Consider the following 21,481-nt stretch of genomic DNA (forward strand, 5'->3'; position numbering starts at 1 on the left):
AGCAATACAATATAAAGAGGATTATTTAATTTTGAAAAGCTTCTTTTTTTTCTATTTTAAAATAAGAACTGCTGCTGTTAGTTTGAGCAAAGAACGTTCAGTTAAAAAAAAAAAAAAAAAAATCAATAAGGCAGACATTCAACTTCAGAGCGTTTATCCATCTCTATTATTGCGCAAAAGGAATGGAAGATTCAAAAGGAGCGCAATATTATTGCTCGCTTTAACACCTGAGGATAACAGCAAGTTTGCACTACCAGGAGATTACTGACGTAATATAGTTACAAAAAATACTCTTGTCACGCTGTTGAAAAAACACAAATAGAACTGTATTTGAATGCGCGCCCCTTTCTGATATTGGGCCACGTAAAGTTTATATATCTTCGTTCTTGTGCAAACGGACAGAAGGTTTCGAAAGGGTATAAAATATCCCCGCTGTAACACTTCGGGACATTAGTTAGTTTCTAGTAACAATAGGTTGAGAGTATGATTTTATTGATTTAATATAGTGACAGAAAAATACTACTATCGTGTCGTCACGTTGGAAAAACATGCCGATTTTGTTGATGACTATAGCAGGGCCAACCAACAAGAAATGGTCTCTGACGTTTCTTACTGTATGCGTTGGGACAATGCAGAACCTACTTAGATACTAGTGTCACCAATCACAGTAATTCTGTCTTACATCATTAATTAAATTGCCACTATAGATGCACCGAAAAAAGCCTTGACACGTGAGTAGTGGCAATGTCACTGCGAGCTGTCAGACTTTCTCTTGCTGGCTCCCCTATAGTGTTTTCCCATCTAGATCTGCCACTGGATCATGGAAGGTTTGTATCTCTTCGCTCTTGTGTAATAGGAAAGTTCCGAGAAGACGCAAAATACAACCGCTGTAAAACTTGAGGATATTAACTAGATTGTCCTATCAATAGACTGTGAACAAGATTTATGGTCTAATGTGTTGCAAGAAAAAAAAATACATATAGATATATTGGTCATCTCGTCTCGCTGGAACTACTCTAAAAGAGTTACAATTTTCTTCAGCGGGGGGGGGGGGGCGTCCAGCCCCTTCTGTGTCCACCACTGCATATCGGCAAGTACAAGGGCAAGAACTCAGTCTATTACCTACTTTTTAACATCCTAGATAGTCAATGAATAATTCCTGAAAGTATGGCGTTTCTCGTCCTTCCCTAAATGGGAAGTACGGCTCCTTAACTATAACCGTCTCTTTCAACAGCGAGGCTATGAGACGGGACCTTCTGATTAACGTGGAATCCGAACCACATGAACTCCCATCGGGAATCGGACACGGGTTTCCCACGACAAAGGCGCGTACGCTAACCACTCAGCAACGAAAAAGCTCAATTTAAGAATAGAACAGAGGTACATTTTGTAGATATACTGTACAAAAGCTGTAGACTATGTATACTTACCCGAAGCGTACCTAAGGGAATGTAAACACAATTCAACTCGTTAGTCCTAACGTAAACTAAGGCATTACTGCTGTATCCTGACCACACGAAAATTGAGGAATTCGATGTGATAAAGGCGTAAGCGAGTTTATGCCATTTTTGCACCAAACGCATTTGTGGCTTTTGCCATGATCGTCAAAACATTTCCGCCTCCACATATAGCGGCGCTTATGACATCAAAACAACAAGAATTTTCTTAACTATTCCCCTACCGACTTGGATATTAGCGATTTTTTTTTTTTTTATACAGAAAAAGGTTGACCCCTTAAACTAAAATTCGACACCTAAACTTAATCTACGCCATATTTTGATTACGTGAAATTTAGTAACGTTTGTAACAGACATTATAAACGTAGATTTTAGACATTAATACCCCATAAAATGGGATAGCAGCTAGATTAATATCAAGGCAATCTTCTTTCGTATGCATTTACTAATTTAAAAAATAAATGACCATTTTCTATAATGCTATTCTGCACTAGTGAAACTTCATACCTGAACCTTCCGATTTAAAAAAAAAATCAACAGTATATTTACTTACCATTTCTATAAATTCACTTAATTTAGTTAATTTTTGTGGAAAACTGGGTATTTACTTAATGTGTAAAATTACACAACAGTTTAATTTATTCTTTAACCTTCTTTCTCGTAAACACTGAGGGCTTATCCTAAATTACGTGCATTGGCAACATTGCCAAATTATGACCTTGAACACGACCGGAAAGGCGGAGCCAGTGTGTTGAAATGGGCGGACAAGTTGCAATTCCAGAAACTCGGCAGAGCTCAAAATAATTTCTGTTATTTGCAATTTATTTCCTGTCATGTTTCTCAAGTAACTTAAAAATATAGCTCCATTTTCCACCAAATGAAAAAATCATTAGTTGAACATGATTTATGTTGTTGTCTTCATATATTTTGCTAAATACAATTTAAATAAAACTTGTGGAAAGTGCTTCCGGTTTGTTGCGTGCAATGCGCGTATCGATACAAAACAGTCTGAAGAAATATAATGTGGTTGAGAAATTGAAAAACGTCAACTAGTAGCAAGATTTTGCATTAAATAAATATATACGTTCTGTAAATACTTTAAATTTTGATTTTTAGTAGTAAAAAACACTTTTTCAAAATAATCGTGCAGCTGAAGTACCCGTAGGGAATAGTCTGTGAGGTCACGTGATTAGCCATTTTCTTTGATGTTTGGCAGGGTAATTGCGGATCCAAGGAAGACAAAGTACTAAGGTTTTTGTTATTGATTGTTGAAAGTTCATTTAATTAACGCATGTAAAAGTGTGTACGCAGTGATATAATTTAGAACAGTGTGAAACCATATTATTGTATATCTTCAGTTGCGAATTGAACACAGAAAATAATCCTGGTAAGTTGACTGTGAAGATAGATAGTGGTGCTGGACCAATTGATTGCAATATATTGAAACTTATTCGTTTGTGAATGTAAACTTGTGTTAATTCCATTATTAGTAGTTTTCATTAGTATGAAAACATTTTTGCTAATTAGTTCTGTATCGAAATGAGTACTGAATATTCTTAAAAGGGATATGTCCAGTGTATTTCTCCCCCTTCATCTTTCATATTCACGAATGCTGAAAGCTGTTTACCGAAGCTCATGCGTATATTGCAGAATTAACCCATGATTTGCAGTGATATCATCTCGAAATATGTGTGCCATATGCTTTGAAGAGTACATAAAAAAAAATGTCATTTGAATACAAACGTATTAATGTAGAAAGAATCATGGGTCTCCTGTTCTTCGGTACTCCACATGCAACTCGTGTGGATAGTAAGGGGATCTTCATAAACCCAATAGAAAAAAAGGTTATCTGGACGGTAACGAATTTGCTAATGACTGCAGATTATTTTATTCACATTTGGATTCGCATATATAGGGTGTCCATCAGCAAATTACGGCAAGGCGTAAATAATTACATTTCCTCAATGATTTGCAAGTTTCTCCTATCTAAGGAAATGAAATCTCAGATTTACGTCCCAATGTGTAGGCTACAAGAGAGGTAATGATGGGAAATGAAGAAACGGGAAACCCACGGCAAGGTTCTAGAACACAGCCACACAGGTCCCCCTTCCCATTTAGCTGTAATAAAGACCAAAAACAACGAGCCCTGCGGGGCTCTATCCCCCTTCACTCGCTAACGCTCGCTCGGCAATACTATCTGAAACTTTGGTACAGAAAGGAACCAACCTAGGTACTAATCTATATGGGGAACCTGTGTTCTAGAACCTTCCCGAAATGGAAACCCACGCATGCGGTATCTGGGGTTCACTGGAGCAAAAATTTATAAATTTAAATAGAAAATTTATAGGTAAAATACGATGTGAAACATTTTTCGTGAAGGAATGAGAAAGTAAATATAAGAGATTAGTTCCAGTGTACAGCGTCTTGAAATGAATTTTGAGTGATACACTAGTGAAAGTATTATATGTGTGGTCTTTCACTATACACCTTTATGAGTATACCGCCAGTCACTGATGTGCCTGGTACCTATGAGCACACTCCGTCGCTACTGCTCGTGTCCCTTGCTCCTCTTTTCCCTGACTCTGTTAGACAGCATTCGTGCTTTTTAGTGGCCAACTACCACAAGTTTGTTCGTGTTTTATCAGGGTTGGCTGGTTTAAACCAAAAAACAAAAAATGTTCGTAAAAGTGTAAGTGTTTGTAAAATCTTGATGAACACACATTTGTGGGTTATCACGTTTCACTCCCGTATATTATTCGTATTATATTCAAACCTAAATTCCCCATTCATTACTCCAAAAGATTATACTACAAAAGCAACTTTTTTTTAAATAAGTTTATAAACGTTTATTTTGTGATTTTTTTTGTAGTTATTATTGTTATGTAATTGCAGTCGAAGAAAAATTCTAAATATTGTTTCGTTTCAATGTTTACTATTGATAAAATACATCGAAAATGCCGTACTTTTTGTGTGTATGGGGGGGGGGGGTCATACAGACCTCACGAGAGGCATTTAGTGAAATAAGTATCTTTGGTATCTATTTATGTATAAATGAGTCTGAGCCAAAGTGGACTCAAATAATTCGTATCTTTATTCACTTTTCTTATTGATATGCAGATTAAGTCGGTGTATTTCTTTAATTTGGACCAATAAAAGTCGTTATTAACTAACTTGAACTAAATTAGTTCTTCTGTACTTCGTAGTACTTTGAAATTGTTCATGTGTAATTCTGTGTAATGGTTTCAGTTGTGTAACTGTTTATCTTTTTGTCCTTCTGAAATTACTCTTGACAGAGATCAGTACAACGTTTTTTTTTATCAGGATTCCTTCGTGAGTGAGTCGGCAGACGTATCGCATTTGTGGCCAATTAGTCCTGGTTCCGAGTTCAAATGGAGGACAATTTCTCTCGGATGTAACTCGAGAAGCGGTTTTTATTCCGCTTTAAGCTTATGTGACCCCTTCCAGCATAACTCGGTTGTCGCATAATAACATCAAGGCGAAACAAACTTATTTCTGTCCATATATGATATGAATATATAGAGCAAATTATTTAAACCATAAAAACCTGGTTTAAACCAAAAAAAACTGGTTTAAACCAAAAAAACCGGTTTATTTGTTTTTTTTAATAAAAACCATGGTTTTTGCCAACCCTGTGTTTTATGCACTGTAGTTGTTATGCTTTACGTCAACACTATTTATACTGAGCCGCCCTGGAGTCAATCTGCAAGTAGTAATGGAGCTCCTCATTTAGTGCATGCTGTGCTAAAAGGAATACAAAGCTCCAACCTAACCAGAAAATGTAAGAAATTTGTCAAAATTTGGTAGAACGGTCTGTTCGACTAATGCCTCTATCTGTACGAGAGTTGGTTGCAAGCAACATGTATTGACACCGTTTCATATTGTCAGTGTTTCCATATTAAACCAACAACTGGCCGTGTTTTTATGACACGCCATTATTACAGCTCTGTGTGATGTCTACAGTTGGTTTCAATGTGTTCTTGATTCAGAACAATGATAGTATAGTGCTGCCAAGATGTCTTGACCCGTGGCAAAAATGGGAACTAAAGCTCAAACCCTCGAAGCACCCACGCGTTGAGTCAATAAGGGTTCATTTGTTGCTAAGCGAAAAAGCCTCGACCAAAGGGAGTTGAATTCCTTCAGCCGATAGCAGCGCTTGGAAGGGAAGACTAGGTGTCTAGTCAATGTGGTATATCTTTAACATTTCTATTTTATAAGAAAGTAAATAAATCCTGCTAATCAATGTACAGTTAAGGGTACTCCGTAAGAATAGTTATCTAGTTTCTCGCACAGATCACTTGGTTGTGACTCTGGCTCACCGAGTAGTGATTACGGTTCGTTATTTCGGTTAGGCTAGGGGTTCCCAGTTATAGTTTAAGATAGCTCATTGTAAGTCGTGGTAACCGGCTTCGGAGCCGTCGATGGATATGGGGGAGATACTAAATGCCAGCCAAGGATAGTCGGTGGTAAAATGGCAATTTTACAGTTAAAATGAGTGAATACCTATAAAGAAGGATTGTCTAGGATGTTACTTTTTACCGTTGGAGCATTTTCGCACAGTGTAACAATCCAGGATTTCATGTTTAGAAGTGTGATATTACTAGTGTCAAACTATTGCAATGTTACGTGGTTGCTCTCAATTCTATTCTGTATTTTGGTCATTGTCATTTCATTTGACGTAGGCTTTTAGTAGCACACCGTTGCATTAGTCCCGGTTTCTAGTTCAAATTGAAGGACAACTTGTTTCGGATGTAAATCGAGAAATGGTTTGGACTCCGCTTTAAGCTTAGGGTATATGTGACCCCTTCCAGCATAATCCGGTTGTTGCATGATAACACCATGGTGAAACAAACTTATTTCTGCCCATATGTGATATAAATACATAGAGCAAATTATTTAAACAAAAAAAAAAAAAAAAAAAAAAAGTTTAAACCCCCACCCAAAATAACGGGTCTTCTGGTTTTTTCAATAAAAACCATGGTTTTTGCCAACCCTGGTAAGAGGTGAGGAGACTCACTTTAAATAAACACCCAAATAGTGAGATGCGAAGGAATTCACATTCAGGAAGCACCCCTTTTTATAGTAAGTACAGAAAGATGTTTCAAATTGGTCTGCATCCTTCTGCAGTAACACTTGTCAATTGTGATTGTTCTTGGCTAACTGCAGAGCATTTCAAGACTTTTTTGTAATTGCCATATTGGATCCGCCATTTTGAATTTTGTAATTTTCACAGATTCTGAATCATCTGTCCTACTCCCCTGGCAGTATAATTTGTTCCGTATTAAATGATTGTTTTCTGTCTATGCTTGGAGACTACCCTTAAGAAACCGTTCGAAGATTGGTTTCTACCCTTAAACCCGCACCACTACTGAAATATATATATACGTGTCGATTATTTTTCGATATTCAACAAGTATACAAAATTTCATTCAAATGGGTGAGTTACACATTCGTGAGTCTCCTTGTTAGTGATTTCCATCCCAAAACGATGCAATCTAATTATCACATCACGTGGGTATTCGATTAAATACAGGCTCGTCAAAATCATTTTTGTACAAATTTAAATGTAACTTCCTATGTCACATTTTCTAAATTATCACCTATTGTTGTAGATATAGTAACTTCTGTAACTTAATTTGCATTCAGCGTAAAATTTACTTTAAATTGATGTATATTTCATTGTATGTTTATGCTTAGATAGAAACCTCTTATTATACCTTGTAAACGAATAAAATCTTTGTGGAAGAACATCTTATTTAAATCGATTTTTTAATATTTAAATCACATTTTTCTCCTCGTATAATATACGGCGAAAATTGAAGTAAAAACATTAGGAATTAGTGTTAAATGTTAATTATGCCATTTAAGTGAAAGTATTGGGTTGAATTTTACTTTCCCAGCGGGCTTTGGACAGTGCACCAATCATGATTATATCAAAAGGAGAGAAATTGAATTGTTAAAGAACCCTAAAACGAACATAGCTGAACATAAAGCAAGTGAGGACCAAGCCCAAAGTTATTTTTTTTTCTCCGGTGATTTAATACGTCTAAAATACATAAATTTCGCCTAAAGTTACGTAAAGCATAGAAAAAATTCAAATTTCATGGAGATGATCGGACCTCCCTAAATACGCCAATATTATCTGGGAACAAACAAACAGACGTACACACAAAAGAATTTTCGTGTTAAATGTTGAATGGTGATTTTCCCGGTGGAACAGTTAACGATTCCCGATTAAGCATTATGTTATGAAAAGAAGAAAGCCGTTACTTGGTTACCCGTTGAAATCTAGATATTCTCTATATCTACTGCATGATTATACAACTACTTTATACAATCTGGTTGTTTTACAATTATATTTTTGCTTCTTACGGTTATTATCTTCTATAATCGAAATGACAGAACCCAAATAGGATTTCACTTGTTTTCACTTCAAATTAACTTATTGCGGAATTTGATTTAAATAACGATTTCTATTTTTTAAAAATTCAGCTGATTTAAGACAATCCGCCATGCATAAAATTACGTGGAGTTGCTAGAGAACATAATTGTCTACTTTATATGTAAATATTGTACCTAGTATTCTTTCAACTTGAATGATCTCAAATAGTGTTGTAAATAGAAAAAAAACGGTTCGTATTTTTTCAGAAATGTACGTTTTTTTTAAGAAAAGAAACATTGCCTCTCGTTTTTTTTCTAAATTTCGTTTTTTTTTCAAATATTCATTTGTAATGCATCCTACGTCTATTTAAGTATTAAATATTTTTATGTAGGTATAATCACCGTAAAATGCAACATAAATTAAACGCTAGATACTGATACGCTACAAATATTTTACAATTTACATGAATACCATACCTATTAACAATTCGGGTTTCAGCAGTTTTCATCAATATCAACTAAGAAATAAAAGTAGAAATGAAATTTTGTTTTTTCGTGAAAGCAGGCCTTTAATAAGTACGAAAATAATGTCACGAACAGTATAAAATTCCAATAACTTGTCTAAAGGTAAAAACTAATACTAATTTGCCTAATAGTATTTTTCTAAATGTCATATATAAATAATTTGTCGACTAGATATATATGATATGCAGAACCGGCTCTACCATATATACAGTGGTGTATTTACGATTTTGTTTCGGGAGGGGCTTTGCTAACTTTCGGGGGGGGGGCTTTGCCTGAAAATGTGAAAATTCTGCAAGATATTTCATATACTTTATTATAGTAAGTAAGATTTTGGGGGGGGCTTAAGCCGGGAAACCCTCCTAAATACGCCACTGTATATATGCAACACGTGCATTTGCGTGGAACGGCAAGCTTGGATGGTCCGGCAAAATCTGTCATAAGTATATTATTTAAATTAAATATTTCTTGTTGGAAACATACTTCATGATGATGGTAGTTACATTTACTAAGCTGACCTTCTATTTGAATACTACATTCATAAATTATGTTTTTAGGTTGCATTAGTTTAAGACCACATGGACAATGCTAAAGCAAATGGTCGAATAAATCCGAGCACAAATTGCTTGATTGTTGTCAAATGCTAGAATTCAATTCTCGAATAGTAGTGAATATCTGTTCCATTTCGTATGTTATCACAGTTTTGATATGAAAGTAGTCTTGTTTTTGTCAGAAGCAAGTTCCTTATCATTGAAGATAGAAACAAGTTTTTTAAAAAATGTTAGATGATGTAGAAGAAAAATCAAGAAATAAAGATAAAAGATGTAGTTGCACTGGAATTGCAAACTGATACATTGAGATTGAAGCTCGATAGTGAATTCTATAAAAAGGATTACCATCTATCCTCTGCAGGTATGTTTGCTTTATCTTTCACTATCATAATAGATTCACATTTAAAGAAAAAGAAACATACACAACGGAATTGCATTTTTAGTAAGTATTTAAGCCTTTCTGAGTGCGACTGCACTTACCCTCACCTTTGTTGTTCATGCTGAAGTAGCATACTTAAAATCATGACTTCTAAGATTTGTTCTTTCTGGAGAAAGGGGGAGGCGGCAAATTATGCCATTGCACAAGGCGACAAATTGACTAGGACCTGAATATAGGATGACTCAATTTGAAAAATGAAATGAAATCTTTGAGTTTTACGTCCCACGGTTATGCCGGTGAGGCTAAAGGAGACGGGGATGATGAGTAATGAATGAAATGGTGGAATGAAGAAAGTGGGAGGAAACGGGAGAACCCCGAGAAAACCCACGCACACGATGTTTGTCCACCACAAAGTTCACTTGGCGGGTGCTGGGATCGAACCCGAGACCCCAAGCACCAGAGGTGAACGCTCTACCACTGAGCCACCGCGGCCCCCGACTCAATTTGAAGTAATGCAGGGTGTTTCAAAATTAATATTAGGGTTTTGAAACTTTGTAGTATCTATTACAATTAACTTACAATTATAAACGAAACTCCCCTAAATTGAATGTGTTTTGTGCCATATGGCGAAAAGTCTATGGGCCTTTCTCGCCTATCGACTAGATGTGTGCCGTGTGATGAATGAATCTCACATTGAACACTTGTAGTAAAGACTGTTTAAGGTGCTCTTTTACTTGATGCATTGCTCATAATTGTACGTAAAATGTAGTAAGTACTACGAAGACTTAAAACCCCAAAATTTATTTTGAAACACTCTACATTTCTCACCAACAGTGTTGGAACTAAGATGTAAAAAGGAGAGAAAATTTTCCCTATAAAGTTATTGTTTACAACGATATTATTATTAGTCGAGACTATAACTACAACAACAACACGAGTTAGTAGTTAAAAAAATGTAATCAAATGTGTACTCGGTGGCCCAGGTGGCCAAAATGGCACACACAGGTGTGTCACTTGTTTAATCCGCTCCAGTGTGGACACTAATTAAGATATCGGGATATTGTTCTTGCAAAATGTGGTTGGACTATAGTTTATCATATTAATTTCTTTTTCTTCTGGTGTCGAATTTCCTTCTCAAATTTCACCCCAGTAAAAAAATCGAGAATTTTCTAATTTCGAATTTCCTTTACCTTTTTTTCCCTTGTAGCTTCCTTCGTTGTAGAAATATATCCTTAAGACTTGCCAGGTAGATACCTCGGATAGATACCTAACTGTTGACATCAATTGGACGGGCCTGCGTGCAGTGTTGCCAATTAGGGAAATTAAAATTCTCCTATATTTGGGCAAAAAATTAGAAATTTTTGTTTATAAATCCGTACCTATACGTTCGAGTGCAAGTCAACTTACGCCAATCGAACATTTGTCCTTATTTAACAAACGAAAGTACAGATCGTTACAATGGGATAATTAGGGGACGCACGTAAAATTCGTATTTAGGTTCTAGCCCTTGATTTTTCTAGTTTTTCCTTACTCTTCTGTTTACCGTAATATCTTTTTGGTAATTAGAAGCTTTGTTCCTTAAATATCGCCATAATACTTGTAGGATATATTAGTGGTGTACTAATGTTTAATTAAAGATAGTTTGCGTCTGTATGGTTGCAGTGTTGCCAGCTACAAAATATTTTAATTCCAGATTTTAGGGGGAAATTTTGGAAAAATTATATGTTTTGTCTCTATTATTTCCCTCTTGTTAGCTATATCGGAACAAACGTACCAGTATCTGGAAGTCTATTCTTTGCTCTACACAACGCACTATAGAAAGTTTCAATAGGATAATTAGGGGAAGTACAGTTGAGGTTTACAGTGGACCTTGTTCTCTAATTGGAAAGATAACTGTGATTTTTCTTAAGGTAGAATGAGATATTTTTTATTGACATGCTTACTTTATTAGATATCATCACAAAACTTGTAGGATATATTAGAGGGATACCAAAGCTTATTTTAAGATAGTTTGTGTGTGTCTGATAGTAGTGTTGGTAGCTACAAAAAATTTTAATTCCAGATTTTAGGGGCAAATTTTGGGAAAAATTCCCTTTTTTATTTCTATTATTTCCTTCTTGTTGGCTACATTCAAACAAATGTACCAGTGTCTAACAGCCTCATCCTTAGCCTACACAGCGCACCATAAAACGTTTCACTAGAATAATTAGGGGAAGTACAGTTGAGGTTTATAATAAACCATGTTCTGGAAATGGTAAGAAAATGGTGAACTTCTGAGGTAGAATGAGATTTTTTTTTTCAATTTCATGCTTACTTTGTTATATATCGCCATGATACTTGTAGGATATATTCTTTGAGTACTACGGTTTATTTTCAGATAGTTTTTGTCTGTCTGGTGGCAGCGTTTCCAGCCAAAAAAACAATTAATTCCCGCTATTAGGTGAAAAATTCGGAAAATTTCCCTTTTCCCCTCTATTATTACCCTCTTACTGGCTACATTGAAACAAACGCACCACTACTTGAAAGCTTCCTCCTTGCCCTACAGAACGCACTATAAAAAGTTTCAATAGGATAATTAGAGAAGCTGTACCCCGGCATATTTGGTTTTTGCCTCTTAGGCGTAAAAAGTGTCAAAATTTCATGTGTATGACAGAATTTTTTCTTTCCCTCTTTGAATGGAAGCCAGCGACTTCAGGATTTCACTGTACCTAGTCAACACACCAAAGATTTCTTTAGGTTACTTGAACCCATATAGCAGCTGTGGTGCTAGATACAAAAAAATTTTTAAATTTGGTTAGGGATTTTTTGTAAATTTTCACCCCTACATTTCCCTCAATAATTTCCCACCCGTTGGTAACACTGCAATGCAACTTACACCAAAAAATAGCCACATCCATTTTCTTAAAAACCAGGCCTTAACCATATCAATCGAATGAATAGTTTTTGAGCAATAAGTCACTAACTGGAAATGTAGGAAAACGCCAAAAATGGCCTGGAACCGAAAGGAATAATCACACAATTTTGCTCGTATAGGTTCGAAGAAACAAACGATTTGTAAGTTACGAGGGCTTCGACTCAAGTTCTGTTGATTATTTCAATAATCTGCAACATAAATCAATAAATAATAGTTGCCAGAAAAAAAACAGACTTTTGAAAAAAAACATGAAAAAGAACGATGTTTTTTATTGAAAAAAAACTTCACAGAAAAAAAACCGTTTTTTTACAACACTAATCTCAAATCTGTATTAAATCTGGGAGACTGTGCTAATCGGAAAGCACACAGATCGGATCAGTTTTTGAGGATGTATCCTATATTAGATACTTCAGCAATCTGCTAAGTAGGTATGGTTTTATTAAATAAAATATTTGGATTCTAGAAACCACATTATTAACTATGCAATGTTGTAAATTCGTCTGACCAATTTTACTGTAAGGTCGAAACTCTACATTGAATCACTCATAGGGTTTGCCCAAGTGCCCCCCCCCCCCAAAAAAAAACACCGGGTTTTTTCGGGTTGGTCCCATCTGAAAAAAAAAAACACATGGGTTTTTGAGCTTTTTGTTAGTGTATTGTCTAACTTAGTTATTGGTACAACTAAGGTGATTACATTGAAAGTGATTTTTATCAGATGTTTGACTTTCTTGGGCGAAATAGATGCTTTCACGTTAGGGTATACAACAACATAAGACTTTTATAAACTTCTGAATGCACTGAATGACTTAAAAATATAATTTAAAAAAAGAAAACCTTAGCTTGAAGTAATTATAGAACAAATTAATGTATAGATTATGCTTATAGTCTGTTTGAATTAAGATAGGCAATTTTATGTTTTAGAAAATACTTTTCGTGAAAAGTGTGCTCGCTGACTGGGCGACGCCGAGGGACGTTATCCCTCATCGGGTTTAAGGCCATAGGTGCCGGTACTACCAGTAAATATGTGGTGCATTAGTAAAACTATTAGTATTATTGTTTTATTACATTTGATGGTAACACAAGTATTCTTCAGTAAAATTTGGTACACCAAGAAAAAGTTGCATTTTCGAAAGAAAAAAAAAAAGTCGCGTAAGAAGTGCTCGGGAAATTCCCGCAATTCAACGCACAAAGCGTCGCAACTGAATGATTCAACAAGAACACTATTTATTTTACGCTGGAAGCTATTGAATTTCATTTAAGAAATTTTGAAACATTTACTTTATAAAATATGAATTATGTCTGTGTTAATTGTTTTAAATTAATTATCTCGAAAGAGCAGTCTTGCAACAAGTGCTCCGGAAATTCCCGTAACTGAACAAAGTATCGGAAGTGAACTCCAGCAATAAAACTATTTATTTTAGACTGGAAAATATTTATGTCGTATTAGACATTTTGAAACATTTATTTTATAAAACACGAACTATATCTGTTTTAAATTAATGTTTTTGGTGTTCATATTTGGCGAACGTCACTGAGGCTCCTGGGATGTTTCGATCTACATTTGCTCGTTCGTCTGCCTGTACCACACATACTACATTGTATCACTTTCGGTCTTTAAAGTTTAAATTTTCAGGGTACAAGCACGAGATACACTAAATTTCCTGTATAGATTTTGGCGGCGTACCAACGTAAATTTTCAAAATGACGGCCATTCTTTTTTCAAAATAGCGGATATCCACGCTACAAAGTGCAATTTTTGGTCTTTTAAGTTGACATGTTCAGAGTGGAAGCACGAGACACTCTAAATTTGCTATATACACTTTGGCAGCGATCCAGCGTAAAATTTCAAAATGCTGGCCGTTTTTTCAAAGTTGCAGTGAATAGAAAGTTGTTGAGACAATTGTGACAATGATAATCTTGAAATATAAATGACATTTTAACACTTTTACCTCAAAAACATTGAAATATTTCGAAAAAAAACCGAAAAACCGCACATGGGCTCAGGTGTTTTTTTTTTTTTTTTTTTTTTTTTAAACCCGGAGTTTTTCAAACCCTGATAACTCATAAAACTTACCATGTATTAGGAAGAAAATCTTTTTGTCTTAATTGTAGGATTGGGCTGGTTATTTGGTTGACATCTCTTTCCAGCGTTAAGACTATATGCAAAACAGATCTACAGCTTAAAGAGCTGTACAAAATTTTAAGTATAGCCCTAAAAGTGAATTGAAGCATTTTCTAGAAATTACAGTTTTTAGCTAATCAACATGATTTAAAAAAAAAAAAAAAAAAAAAAAAAAATATGTTCGATGGAATTATATTTACAGAATGTTCCTAGCACAAGTAAGTATCGGGTTTTCAGAGAGACTGCCGATCTAGCATTACTCTTGTTCGTAACACTTTTTCCACTAATATTAATCGCAGCACAGGTACGGCACCTGGCATTAAATGCATAATGACGTCCAAGTTCGAGTTTGCAGCTACTGAGACCCATGGCACTCAATAAACTGTGTATCGACAGCTACATGTGGTGTCCCGAGCGACCAACTAGAGGCATTCCACTTACACTAGGATACCATCAGGACCGTAAGGACCGTGTTGGTACGTTATCCTCAAATAATGTGTGCGCGTGTTTGGAGTGCCCATCTTTTCGCTGAATCCTAATCCCATATGCCATTGAATATGTTTTAGACAAAATGGGAAATAGAATTGCAACCCTAAATTCAACAACCAGAAGACGTTCCATTTACACTATGATACCAGTAGGATATATTAATCATATATCTTACTGCTTCTCAAGACGATATTCGGTCTAGTGACCATTTTATTTGTAAGCGCCCTTTGCTCCCTAAGTTCGGGAATTCTTCCGGACTTTTGTGTGGTATTTCGCACTTAGAGTAATTATCCTCATGTATGTTGTTTCTCAAGGGTAATTATCCTCATGTATGTTGTTTCTCAAGGGTATGTTTTGAGGTGACGTCTGTCATATTTACCCCTAACCAAAATTGTTTAGGATTTGAAATGTATATCTCCTAATTCACCCTATTTTACAAACTGGCGGGTCATTCAGTTTTATAGTTTCATAAACTCATTTTATTTGCCACGTGTTTTTGCCAATATTTTTTCATGAGTGAGAACTTGTTTCTTTGATGATTGATTATGGAGCTTAGTGAAAATATCTACTTGGCTTATTTGCCCCATCACGAACAACAAACTGATATAAACATATTCTTTCCTTGGTAGGTGGTTAAAGCAGTCTCATGTCCCTGTGGACAAAGGCACAGCAGCTACAGGGAGATGCTCTCCAACAAGTGCGTGCCGTTTATGGAGAGCACTTCCCAATCGAGGTGCGGCATTTTCTTGCGGCATGGATCGAAGAAAAAATGTGGTAAGTATTTCTTTAGTATATAAAATCAGCTACTGAGAAATATTAGGTAGTGATAACTACGTACGTATTCTCTGTCAGATAAGTAAGTGTACATCTCTTTTTTGAGTCGGGCATTCCTGCGCTCTAACCGTGGAGAATTAAATCAGTCAAAAGTGTTGTAAAGGGTAAGGATAAAAGCCTAATCTGAATAAGACAATGAAGAGGGGCACAAACTGTGAATACGAATAGTGCATGGTGTAAATAAAGGACGACACCGAAAGAGAAATCCAGAAACAGGTAAACGAAGAAAAAAAGAGTAAAAATTGTCGAAGTGGGAACATAAAATACAAATGCGAACAAATATGCCAACAATTGAATATTTACTAAGCAGCGATCTTGGTGTAGTGCTTAAGACGCTAGATTATAAATCCAAAGGACGTCAGTTCGAATCCCAGGGTATCTATCGATCACAAAATCAGAAAACGGTCATCAAAGTCAAGAAATTTAGCTTTTTGGTCACTTTTTTTTCTTTCTTTTTTTTCAAATATAAGTACAGGCTAGAAAATTTTGTTCTATAAAACATCAAAATTTAGCACCAGCCGTCTATGGTCGGCTGTAGACGCTAGCAAAGCAAGCTTCTATCGCATACATGAAAATTCGTCCTAATTTACATCCAAATTCCCTCTTGAGAATGTTACAAAATTTTATAGTTTAAGAAATGGTCACGAAATTTCGTTTTGGAATTTTAGTAGACACACTGAGTCCACTCCCACGAGTTTTTTAATATTTGTTAATAATGCATACCGTACAGTACATGAGAAGTGGTAAAAGAAAACGTATTACCCGTTTAATATGTTACGTGAAAACGAGGTAAAAATTCCAGTGACATTTATTAGAGAAGTGAAATAATGAAGACGAGGAAGCAGATATATCTAATCAGGGGTATGTATCAAAGGGCAGTGGTCAGAAAAATAGAAATTTTCCCGAATTTCGCACGTGTGAGTCTACAATAGGCAAACTTCTTGATAAACGTGACTATTGCAGAGAGCACAATGTCAGAAATGCCGCAAAAATTTCTATGCATTTTTGGTGATCATTACCCTCTGAGACGAAAACCACCCTTAGTTGGAAAGTTTCACTCTTCATCTCTCTGTATGTATATGCACACACACACAGAGAGAGAGAGAAATGCTCCCGGAACTGAGAGTGAGATGCGTCCCTTCAAATCGTCGTGATGACAAATAGACGCATACATAATAAGAATGCATAATATAAACAGCTATAAAACATCAAACTGATTATTGCAAGCACTATACCAAACTATCCGTTCACCTAAGATTTCAAGATCCGAACCACATACCACTCATATCCCGAATGCCAAAACATTGTGATTCACACAATTCCCCGAAAGTGTCGTGTTCAAACAATCACACGTTTTGGGATGAGGGACCATATTGAGACCACAATATTAAGCTATATAAATACACTCTAACATATTGCTATTGAGTCATTTCTAGCTACAACTAGTTTCATTCATAACGGTCTTGTTCATACACGTTGATTTTTTTACTGAAATAGAACTTTGTTCCAACTAAAAGAAACAATACACCAAGTGGTAAGGTAACCTAAACAAACCTAGGATAGTGAAAAATATATAGAAATTCCTTTCTTAATAAAAAGTAAATGAGAAAGGGCAAGGGAATTACCAGGATATTCGAAACACTTCATTGATCTGCAGTATACATTTTTCGTGTTTTCGTTCTCAGACAGAAACACTATACCTTTTGTTCAACAGTTTTGGTAGAGCAATCGCTGGAGTAGTAGTATCGTGCTATACTTCCAAATGGAAAATCTCGGTTTGATTCTCCGTTAGGTAGTGTCTTTTTTTCAGTATAAAATAATGGTTGGAAACAGATATCCACAATAAACGAAATCGAGACTAGGGTTCGGCACAGATAAATCTTCGGAGATGACCAGGAAATATTTTTTATGTTTTTCTCGTTTAATATTTATTAAAAGAGGAATTTTGTTTAGGTTACCTTACCACTTGGGGCACCGTGTATTGTCTTTTTAGTTGAAATAAAGTTCTATTTCAGTATTTAAAAAAAAAAAAAAAAAAAATCAATGTGTATGAACAAAACCGTTATGAATGAAACTAGTTGTAGGTAGAAATATCTGAATAGCAATATGTTGGAGTGTATTTATATAGCTTAATATTGTGGTCTCAATATTGTCCCTCATCCCAAAACGTGTGATTGTTTGCACAGAACACTTTCGGGGAGTTGTGTGAATCACAATGTTTTGGCATTCGGGGTATGAGTGGTATGTGGTTCGGATCTTGGAACCTTAGGTGAACGGATAGTTTGGTATAGAGCTTGCAATAATCAGTTTGATGTTTTATAGCTGTTTATATTAAGCATTCTTATTATGTATGCATCTATTTGTTATCTCGTCGATTTGAAGGGACGCATCTCACTCTTATTTCCGGGAGCATCTTCCCTTCTCTCTCTCTCTCTCTCTCTCTCTCTCTCTCTCTCTCTCTCTCTCTCTCTCTCTCTCTCTCTCTCTCTCTCTCTCTCTCTCTTGTGTGTGTGTGTGTGTGTGTGTGTGTGTGTGTGCGTGCGCATATACATAGTGAGAGCGGGAGAGAGAGAAACTTTCCAACTGGTTTTCGTCTCAAAGGGTGATGATCGGCAAAAATGTATAGAAATTTTGCGTCATTTTTGACATTGTGGTGTCTGTAATAGGCACATTTATCAAGAAGTTTGCCTATTGTAGATTCACATGTGCGAAATTCGGGAAAATTTCGTTTTTTCAACCACCACCCTTTGATACATACCCCTGATTAGATATATCTGCTTCCTCGTTTTCATTGATTTACTTCTCTAATAAATGTCACTGGAATTTTTACCTCGTTTTTACTTAACATATTAAACGCGTAATACGCTCTCTTTTACCACCTCTCATGTGCTGTACGGTATGCATTATTAACAAGTATTTAAAAAATACTCGTGGGAGTGGATTCGAACTGACGTCCTTTGGATTTATAATCTTGCGTCTTAACCACTACACCAAGATCGCTGCTTCGTGTTTAGTTGTTGGCATAATTGTTCGCATTTGTATTGTATGTTCCCACTTCGACAGTTTTTACTCTTTTTTCCTTTATTTATACCATGCACTATTCATATTCACAATTTGTGCCCCTCTTCATTGTCTTATTGAGATTAGGCTTTTCTCCTTACCCTTGACTTCACTTTTGATTGATTTAATTTTCATATTCTTCACTGTTAGAGCGCAGGAATGCCAGTCTCAGAAAAGAAATGCAATAAGACTTCTCTTAGCTACATTGACTTCCTTAAATATTTCAGCTTCCGGAAATTGGATTTTGAGATAAATGAGATTTAAAGAGCTGGTGTGCTTATGATCGAATAGTAACCGGAAGACAGTGTTACCTCCTCAGCCAATGGCGATATGAGACACCGGTGCAGAAGAATATGGCTTTTCTTCGCAACTCAGTTTTTACAGTTGTTGGAGATCTCTCTCTTTACACACTCGCCAGAGATTTGTAGTATATATATTAAAGAACTTAATAATTACTTATTACTTCCCGTAGTTAGTACTCTTCTTCACTTCTAGAGTTTCGCTTATAAACACTGAATTTTGCCATGAATGTTAGTCTATTGTATACGGCTACAAATAAGTACAAATTTCATTATACTCGAGTGATATGGGATTTCGTTATATATTGGATTAAGGAATAATTTATGTTTTTTTTAATTTATTTTAAACAAACAAACTAAAAAGTTAATCAATAATATACTCTGTTGTTTATAACTTAACTTTCATCGTTCAATATGTTTTTCGATGCCTCGGCGATAGAACCTCCTGGTCTTAACTCAAAAGAATTTGTGCAACTAAGCCCGCAATTCCATGTCATTGTTGGACGATATACGGCACAAAGTGCTCGAGAGATATGGAAGTGTGGAGAATACGGAGAATGAAGCAGCACTTCTGATTCGAATTGTTGAATAGAAGCTTCAGTCCTGTGGCAATTTGAAGACTGACGTCGTTTGTTGTATTGCAGAAGAACGCCGTTTTATCTTTATTTTGTTCCTGAATTGCTTCGTTGGGTCGGTGCAGTTGTCGAACATGTGCTTCGCATTGAGTGCTTGGTTGCGCTCAAACAGTTCGTTGCAATGAATTATGCCTTCCCAGTTCCACAATACATTCAGCGTGGTCTTTCGAAGGTGAGGGTCTTGTTTTGCGTAGGAAGTCTCTTATTCGTCGAGCCTGAGCCATTCTTCTCATTGCTTCGTATTGACTTAGATCCCATTTTTCATCACCTGTGATAATGCGATAAAGAAAAGACTGTGACCGTCTATTCATCGACGTCGAGGGAGCAAACTGGAATCGTTATGATTTTTATTGTTTTCACTCAAATTGTGTGGTACTCCAGTGTCGAGTTTCCAAACCTTGCCCATCATGTTGTTTACCACAGTTTTTTGATCACAGTCAATCTGCTCCGCTAATTCTGTGATCTTCCGACGTACATTTTCGTGAAGGTGATTCAATCGCTGTACTTTGTGCACATTTGGTTGAACGGTGTATGGTCCGTCCTTAAGGTCAAAATTTCCATTTTTAAAGGACGGAAACTAGTGGCTGGTAGTATTTTTGATGCATGACTTCTTCTCTATACATAACACAAATCTCACGAGCAATATCGGCGGCATTAACACCCAGAACAAATGCACAAAGCAAATGGTGTCGAGATTACTCAGTTTTGTCCATTTACCGTTCGATTTTAATTCTTTCAAAACACACAAAAATCAGTAATGTAAAAAAGAGTAAAACATTTTACTAATGCTTCTTTATTATTTCTGCGTGTATTTTTAAATTTGTAGAAAGAAAAATAGCTCATAGATTATCCTTCAACCAAATATATTGCAGTTCGTTATTTTCGTAAAACGTAAAATTATATCAAGAAATCTCTATTTCTGGCGATTAATTTTTTCCGTAAGTACAACAAATAAATAGGAATTAAAAGAACGCACATTATATTATTTTTCTGATAGCGCCAATCGTGTTGAGTAATTTATTTTATAAAGACATAGTTTTAATGCAGATATTTTAAGAGATATCAAAGTCAAGCTATTTAGATCGAACCTATGTGCAGTTTTTTTTTTTTTTTTTTTTTTTCACGTGTTTGAAATGATTATCGAAATTATCGTCCTAAATACAGCTTCTCTGCAGATAGAAGTAGAAATTTCCTTGGCACAGTGGACAGGAAAGGATAGAAGTGGGGGAGAAAATCCGTCTGAAATATGAAAATTGAGAAAATACCTGAACTTTATAAGCAGAAAAAAGTAAAAAATTACACTATTAACACAAATATTTTAATTGCATAATCACTCAATACTCTCATGTTCAGAAGTTAAATCATTTAATCACCATTAAGGAATCATTTAAATACCATAACATTAAATGTGATTTTGAGGATGCCAGAAAATGTTATATTATTCACCACACAGATGCTGTAGATTACGTCAGCGACGCAGGTGCCCATTAAGAGTGCGATTAATCAATCATCGACGGGTTGTACATATAAAACCAGCTTTGTGGTGAAGTGTTGCGTACGGCGTGTTTCGTTGTGTAGGTACGGATTAAATGCATAGAAAGCATAGACACTGCCATAAAAAAGGCATTTGGACAACCTTACTTGTGGCCGTATAATCGGAAGTCTACAAATGGAGCAAAATCAGAGAGCTGTGAGTACAGAGTTGAATGTGGCTCGTAATGCAATTTCGCTGCTGTGGATAAGACTCCAAGAGAGCGAAAACATTGGAAGACAATAATGGGGTTACCATAACGCAGCACATGAAACGGCATCTGATATTA

At 35.7% G+C, this 21,481-nt stretch overlaps 2 protein-coding genes across 5 annotated transcripts in view; one reads left to right on the plus strand and one right to left on the minus strand.

Moving 5' to 3' along the window:
• Nucleotides 1-2,162, minus strand: part of LOC145668242 (calmodulin-like protein 4) — a 41,268-nt gene extending 39,106 nt beyond the window's left edge. The window contains exon 1 of one of the 2 annotated variants that reach the window (XM_081735915.1): nucleotides 2,011-2,162. In XM_081735915.1, the coding sequence (XP_081592041.1) occupies nucleotides 2,011-2,013 (3 nt within the window). In that variant the 5' untranslated portion in view covers nucleotides 2,014-2,162. Of the gene's footprint in view, nucleotides 1-1,430; nucleotides 1,633-2,010 lie in introns of those variants that run through there. The other variant, XM_081735914.1, reaches the window with a different exon arrangement.
• Nucleotides 2,163-2,362: 200 nt separating this feature from the next.
• Nucleotides 2,363-21,481, plus strand: part of Stat92E (Signal transducer and transcription activator Stat92E) — a 110,976-nt gene continuing 91,857 nt past the window's right edge. For all 3 annotated transcript variants that reach the window (XM_081735911.1, XM_081735913.1, XM_081735912.1), the window contains exons 1-2: nucleotides 2,363-2,844; nucleotides 15,463-15,607. In XM_081735911.1, the coding sequence (XP_081592037.1) occupies nucleotides 15,480-15,607 (128 nt within the window). In that variant the 5' untranslated portion in view covers nucleotides 2,363-2,844; nucleotides 15,463-15,479. The remainder of the gene's footprint in view (nucleotides 2,845-15,462; nucleotides 15,608-21,481) is intronic.

The sequence above is a fragment of the Thermobia domestica genome, chromosome 13 (assembly GCF_964235325.1).
Source record: "Thermobia domestica chromosome 13, izTheDome1.hap1.1, whole genome shotgun sequence".
NCBI lineage: Eukaryota > Metazoa > Arthropoda > Insecta > Zygentoma > Lepismatidae > Thermobia > Thermobia domestica.